The sequence below is a fragment of the Notechis scutatus genome, chromosome 1, assembly GCF_049901735.1.
Source record: "Notechis scutatus isolate UNSWTSFEM ecotype Mainland chromosome 1, rNotScu1.2, whole genome shotgun sequence".
Taxonomy (NCBI): Eukaryota; Metazoa; Chordata; class Lepidosauria; order Squamata; family Elapidae; genus Notechis; species Notechis scutatus.
The window spans coordinates 327,254,815-327,261,966 of record NC_142009.1 but is presented as its reverse complement, the minus strand read 5'-3'; the positions used below and the strand labels follow the sequence as shown (position 1 = coordinate 327,261,966).

Sequence of the window (7,152 nt, the reverse complement as noted above, 5' to 3'; positions counted from 1 at the left end):
ACAAGAGGTTATTCATTTTTTATAGTTAATTCCAAAATCTTATAGTAAAAGTCAATATTTCAAATTTGTCCTAATCCAGTTATAACTTTTTAAAATCTAAACCTTATTTAGCTTTTGATGTTTTATTTCAAACATTTTAAGTTCTTAAGCTTGTAATTAGTTTTTCTTTTAATTCAAGATAACCTCACCTAATGAAGACTTTTCAGATTTTTCATTTGGAGAGTCTCCAATAGCTTTACAATGATCAATAGGCAATTTCCAAAAGTGATTAGATAATCAGAATGTATAGTCCTTCTGCAGAAGGGTCTTCAATTCACCATACCTCTCCTGGAAGACCAGAGAGAGCCTGTCTCCTGTTCGTGTTAATGGCTGTTTTTTAAAGAATGCTGTTATTTTTGTTATATATGTTTTATCTATTTTATTGTAAATTACCCATGCAGTAGGTTATATTGCTATTATCCTTGTCATCTTCTCATCTTCCTCACCTGTCAACTTTCCTACTACTTTCTTTCTATTGGTATATTATGATTTATCAATTTTATCTTATGATTGATGATCTATGACTTATCACTCTGTTGTTTGAATGTACACTGAGAGCTTAAGTACTGGAGACAAATTCCTTGTGTATCCAATCACACTTGGCCAATAAAGAATTCAATTCTATTATATTCTATTCCTATTCTATTCTATCCTACCCTACCCTATCCTATTTTCTATTCTATTCTAATTCTATTAATGTAGCTTTACAATTCTTGCTCACTTAACTAGAAATGTTGACACAGATAGAATAATAAGTACTGAGCCTAAGATTCTACTATTTGCAGATAATAACTCATGTTTCACAGCTAAATCAATTCTATTCCAAGTTTCATTTCATCCAGAGATAATTAGCTTCCTCTGTGATGATGGTGTCACGTAGGGTCCTGGAATTGAACTTGCACACCTATTGTGGGACAGGAGAAATAACTTCAGACAGGCAAATTCTTTCTGTCCAAGAATGTCCCCAAAATAAGTGGCTGGGGAATTCTGGCAGTTGAAGTCCACATATCTTCAAGTCACCAAGGTTGAGAAACACTGATTTAGAGAATGTCATGACGTGTGAATCCAGTTACACTCAAGGAATCATAGTTAATGGAAGAAACTAAAATGAAGCAAACCGCTGCCAAGAATTGCTGTTAACAGTGAGATAGGCGACATAAAAATTTAATAAACAGCTGATTTAGCACACTATCTGAATACCATATTACTGATGGCACTTTATAGCTCAGATATAGAGCGATGAATTAACCTTTGTTCCATGCTACATACTAAATGGCAGTTATTTGTAACTATTGTTTTTAAATACAAAAAAGTTTGGGGAAAAATACTCGATCCCATTTTTCCATTCCATAAAACACTTTTATTTTGCTCGACTCAAACGTTCTTGTGTAATACTGTATACATCTATCTTTCTAGACATCTTATCGAAACATTTTATTTAAATACATAACATTGTTTTTTAAAGTTTTTCTGAAAAAGTCCTGTTTTTCTGCGCTGCTCCCTCTCCCTCCCCGCTTTTAAATAAACATTTAGGCTTTCATGTTTCAAAGCAAATTGGCCCCTAATAGAAAGTATAGGACTTCTTTTCCTTTAAAAAAATAGAAATTACCATTTTACACAACAAAACATTCAATGCAAACAGAAGCTGTTCTTCACCCTAAGTCTAAAATTATTTTCTTGTCTGTACTTTAATGAGTGTGTATGTGTGTGATGCATCCTTCCCCACTCCAATAGCCCTGCTGGCTGAGGACTATGGGCCCTGAAGTCAAAATTTTTGCAGAGCACCAGGTTGGGAAGATCTACATACAGTTTAATAAATGCACACTTATGGTACCCTATGTTTCATTCAAAACAGAAAGCATAAAAACCATACTGCAGATGTATGGGTTTTTCTGTTTGCACCAATATTCACAAGTATAAATATTTTATACCAATCAACCTTTTTTTTCCTCTTCATACAGAGTAGTGTGAGGGTTCTAGAGGTGATAAAATGCACATCTAAGCTTTCATTTTTTTAAAAAAAGAATTATATAGGTATATATGCATGTGTTTATGTAGAACTATATAGAAAGCATCACTTAGGAAGGAATGGCCCTTCATTGTATGGCCTGAAAATTCATGTCTTTATAAACTCCCGAAAAACTGTTGCCCACTAAACGTTCTTTCTTTATAACCTATTTTTTAGGTTCATAGTGAGTCATGGGCTAGAAACATAAATCTTTTTTGCTTTTTAGAATTTGAGAATTCAGAAGATTTCCTTCAGGAATCACGTTCCAGAAATATACAGGTATGTACGGAGGTGCTGAGTTTCACGCACAGTAATTCTCTCCTACACTGTCACCATTTTATTGCTCAGAATCAAATTCCAGATTTTGGATGGTTCACAACTAAAAAAGGGATTATCTATTCTACAAACTTATGCTTGTTTCAAACAGTTTTGGTTGTTATGGTTTTCTGTAGTCAAGCTCAGCAACTATACTCGAACAAAAGGCTTGAAATTGTTTTTTTTAAGAGATGCACTCCAAATCACAGGTCTTCTAGTTTCCTGGGTAAAGGAATGATTATTAAATTAATCTTTCACAAGTTGGAAAATCTGTCTCAATTTCTTCCTATTGTCGATAGGCTCTAAAATACACAACATTTGTTTCTGATTAATGTTTAGAGCCTACTGCATTTTGGTTGGAAAATTTAAGCCATAGACCAATGAGCTAAGACCAGCTATTACAAAGCAGGGGGAAAAAAATGAAAAATGCCTCTGGATTTTAACTCCATGAAAGCTCCAATCTCACCATATGATAGAGACATGTTGATATGTTGGCACTGTACAACCAGATACATGCCAACTAATCAAAGAATACTTTTAAAAATTGTAACTGGGGGAAAAGAGAAAGGTGCATATTTTTTTTTAAAGTAAGAATCCCATTTGGGGCTGAGAGGAAGCCAAAAACATATAGTTTATTGCCAGCATAACATAAGCAGTGATTTGTAAGGGAAAAAAAAGAATGTTAAGATTTTTTTTATATACATTTAGCTCACAAGAGATTGTTCAATATAACTTCTGGCCATGGTTCTATTACCGTTCTTTCCTTTAAAAAAATTAAGCTGCCATTTGACCCAAGAATAGATGACAAAAGTGCATTTTGCAAGCAATAGGAAAATCAAACCTGCAATGCAAGAAGTCAAGCCACAATGGATTGGGAATCTCTCCTGCTTGTAATCTGAAGCACCTCCTGTTGCTTTAAATTGAAGTAAACAATGCTTTGTCTGTTCCAGGTAAGGGTATTCATGTCCTCCACCTACACCTGTGTTTCTCAACCTTATCAACTTAAAATATGTCTATACGTCAATTCCCAGAATTTCCTAGGCAGTACGGCTGGCTGGGGAATTCTGGGAGTTGAAGTGCACACATCTTCAAGTTGGTAAGGCTGAGAAACACTGACCTACACAGATAAAAGATTAAATTTCTTCTAACCCACCACCAGAATGCTGCAGAGGCACCATCTTTATGCCTCCAACAACTCATTCACCCCACTGTCTCAACCCACAGAAATAGAAATGGTGATTCATAGCCTGTAATGTCAAAGATTCCCAGCATTTAGCTCACCAGCTAAAAAAGAAGAGCAAATGAAATAACTGTTTCATTGAAAGGCAAAAGTCCTTTGTTGCAGAGAGCAATAGTGAATTCCCGAGAGAAATCGTTATACAACAGATTGAGAAGTTAAAAGGAATTTAGAGTCAAGGGAATGTAGAATTGATCTCAACCTTGGGTAAAAACTAAAGAAGCAAAAGGCAAGATCCTAAACCCGATGAATAATTCACAGGGCTGGTAGAAATGGAGTATTTTTTGGAATTCTGAACATCTAATTTCTTCTTTTACAGTATCTAAGCAATGCAGCAATGCCATTGCAGATAATCCTCAATTTACCACCATTCATTTAGTGGCCATTCAAAATTACAACGGCACTTAAAAAGTGACTTATGACCATTTCTCACATTTATCACCGCTGGAGCACCCCCATGGTCCTGTGATCAAAATTCAGACGCTTGGCTAATGACTCATATTTATGGTGGTTTCAGTGTCCCTGGGGTGATAAACTTTTGTGACCTTCTGACAAGCAAAGGCAGTCAATGGGGAATCCAGATTCACTAAACAACCGTGTTACTAACTTAACAACTGCAGTGATTCACTTAATAACTGTGACAATAAAGGTTGCAAAGTGGGGCAAAGCTCACTTAACAACTGTCTCACTTAGCAATGGAAATGTTGGGCCATTGTGGCTGTAAGTCAAGGACTATCTGTATGCCTTGCCTTGCTAAGGTAGCTGAGGATCCACCCCACATGCTAATTCAGAGAGCTGAGAGCTGAGAGTTGAGGGAAAGATATATACCACTCTCTCCTTGATCCCACAGTGATGGTATTGCTTACTTTAAGGCAGTGATCCCCAACCTTTTTTATGCCGCGGCCCGGTACCGGCATCAGCTGGGCGCCGCTCATCTTGATGATGAGCTTCCGTGACTCAACCGGAAGCACTTTTCATCAAAAAGATGAGCGGAGCGTTAGTTAAGCTCCGTGAGCTTCCAGGCAGAAATGGCTTTCTACCCGGAAAAGCTCACTGACGCCGATGTATGCTCTGACAGGGCGTTTCCCGTGAGCTTATCTGAAAAGTTTCACGGAAGCACTTTTTCATCAAAAAAAGATGGCGGCGCCCAGCAACCAGCGGCCCAGTAGGACTTGTTCCGCGGACCGGTACCGGTCCACGGACCGGTGATTGGGGACCCCCTTAAGGAGTTAAGAATTGATGGTCCTCCATAAACTGTAAAACTACCACTGCCAGAAACACCACCAAACAGGACCAACAGGGTACAGGTAGTCAGATTAACAGAGTTGGAAGGGACCTTGTGGGTCATCTAGTCCACCCTGCTGCCCAAGCAGGAGACCCTACACCATTTCTGACAAATGGCAGTCCAATCTCTTCTTGAAAGCCTCCAGTGATCCTTGATCCTTGACTTACAACCATTCATTTAGTGATCATTCCATGTTACAGCACTGAAAAAGAGACTTATAACCAGTCCTCACACTTATGACCATCACAGCGTTCCCCAGGGTTACATGAATAAAATTTGGGTGTTTGGCAACCAGCATGTAGTTATGACAGTTGCACTGGCCCAGGACAATGTGATCGCCATTTGCAACCTTCCCAACTGCCTTCCAACAAAGTCAATAAAGCTGGATTCACTTAACAACTGCAGTGAGATGTTTAACAACCGTGACCAAAAATGGTTATAAACTTGGGCACGATTTGGTTAACCACCGCTTTGCTTAGCAACAAAATTCCTGGTCCCAATTGTGGTCGTAAATCTGTCATAAGTTTAGAACTATTTGTTTTGGCATGTAGCAGCATCTGAAAGGGTGCAGGTTTGCCATTAGTTTGAAGAAAGCAGCCATGCCTTTTAAACCGGTGTTGGAGGTGTCATTGAGTATGAACAGGAGAAAAATAAACCACCTTACAAATGTGAGCAATTGTGTGGGTCTTTTTGTCATCTGGCTGATTCTACAGTATTAGGCAGGACCAAAAGAAGGCCCTCTGCATTTAGCTGCAGACCTGTTCATCATCCATGTGGTGAACCGATACCAAGCAAGGTCTTCTTCTAATAGGCTTCTGCACTTGAATGAAGCTTTCTTGGGTTCCCAAAGGGTTATAACATGGAGAAAAAAACAAACATAATGTATCGATAGCCTTAGAAGATAAGAGACTGGTTGCTGTAGAATCGTATTTTTCAAACTTGGGAAGTTTTAAGATATGTGGACTTCAACTTCCAGTTAGCATGCTGGCTGGGGAATTCTGGGAATTGAAGTCCGCACATCTTAAAACTTGTGTGTTTTAAAAAAACTTGCTTTAGAAGCAATTGCATCATTCATCATCTAGCTTGGCAGCCAGGTATGGTTTAGCTTCAATATCCATCCTTGCCAGCCAGGCCAATCACTGAGGATAATGGGTGCCAAAGTCCAATGTCATCCAGAGGCCATTGGTGTTTTTCTTTAAACTGATGCTTTTCCAGTTACTTTGATAGCAGCAGTGTTTGTTGATGAGAAAGACAACTTGGTTTGCAATAGAACTGTACGCTTCTTTTTTCTCTCTCTCTCTCTCTTAGAGGGTCCAGCCCTCCAGCTGCCCCCGAGAGCTGAAAATACAATTAAATTAAAAGTTCTCCTCCCCCACATTTCCTTCTCCCCACCACCTCTGTCCCATAATTTGGCAGGATTGTAATCCCTGTGTATGCGTGTGTTTGTGTTTCTCTTCCCACATATTTCCATCCTCACGTTGAACAAGTCCACAAGAACTGGTTTTCCTTCTTTACGTCCAGCGTCCCTATCATTCGAACCATGCCAGGAAAAAAGCAGAAACCAGCAAAAATATACATATTTATCCACACGGGTAGGCCTAAAGAGGCATTTTTGGGTTGGGCATCAGTTGGCTGTAAGTCTCATGAGTTTTGGGTGGATGTATTCACATGCTAGGGCAGAGAAATGTGTTCTGCAAAAACATGCTTTTGAGGAAAGGATAGGAATACTTAACACTACTTAATGCAGGATCTTCTCTACCGAATAGCATTTCACATTCATTTCACCAGTATGCCCAAAGTCCGCTGGATCCTTAAAAAGGTGCAATTACATTCAACAGTGACTGCAGATCACCGCAGATCAACTGCAAGAGGTTGAGGAGGAGGAGGAGGAAAGCCAGAGACACACAATCTTGTGGTTGATCCTTGATTTAAAATAAGCCACAGGGGTCAATTCTGCTTTCTCCATTCCAGAAGCCACAAAAAGTTTTGCTCTGCAAATTCTGCTTTAGCTCTCCTGAGAGTTGCTGTAATGGAGCTCCGAATTGAACACTTCTTTGTAGAGAGGAGGGAAATTTTTGGCCGTCTCCGGATGGACAAGGCGAAAAAGCTCCAGCTTATCTAAGTGGAGGCTGCAGATTGTCTTCATCAAGGGGAGCTTGGCAACCATCTGTGGGAAGAAAAAGGAAATGGGTTAGAGCAGGGACCTTGGAGGCTGTTAATTGAAAAAAAAAAACAAAATCTGGAACTCCTGATTGAGAAGCAAAGCTG

The 7,152-nt window shown here is 39.0% G+C and overlaps 1 protein-coding gene across 1 annotated transcript in view; it reads right to left on the bottom strand.

Moving 5' to 3' along the window:
* Positions 1-4,942: 4,942 nt before the first annotated feature.
* Positions 4,943-7,152, bottom strand: part of LOC113420945 (nuclear receptor ROR-beta-like) — a 53,002-nt gene continuing 50,792 nt past the window's right edge. Inside the window, exon 10 of the mRNA XM_087952634.1 lies at positions 4,943-7,051. Within this exon, the coding sequence (XP_087808760.1) occupies positions 6,890-7,051 (162 nt within the window). The 3' untranslated portion in view covers positions 4,943-6,889. The remainder of the gene's footprint in view (positions 7,052-7,152) is intronic.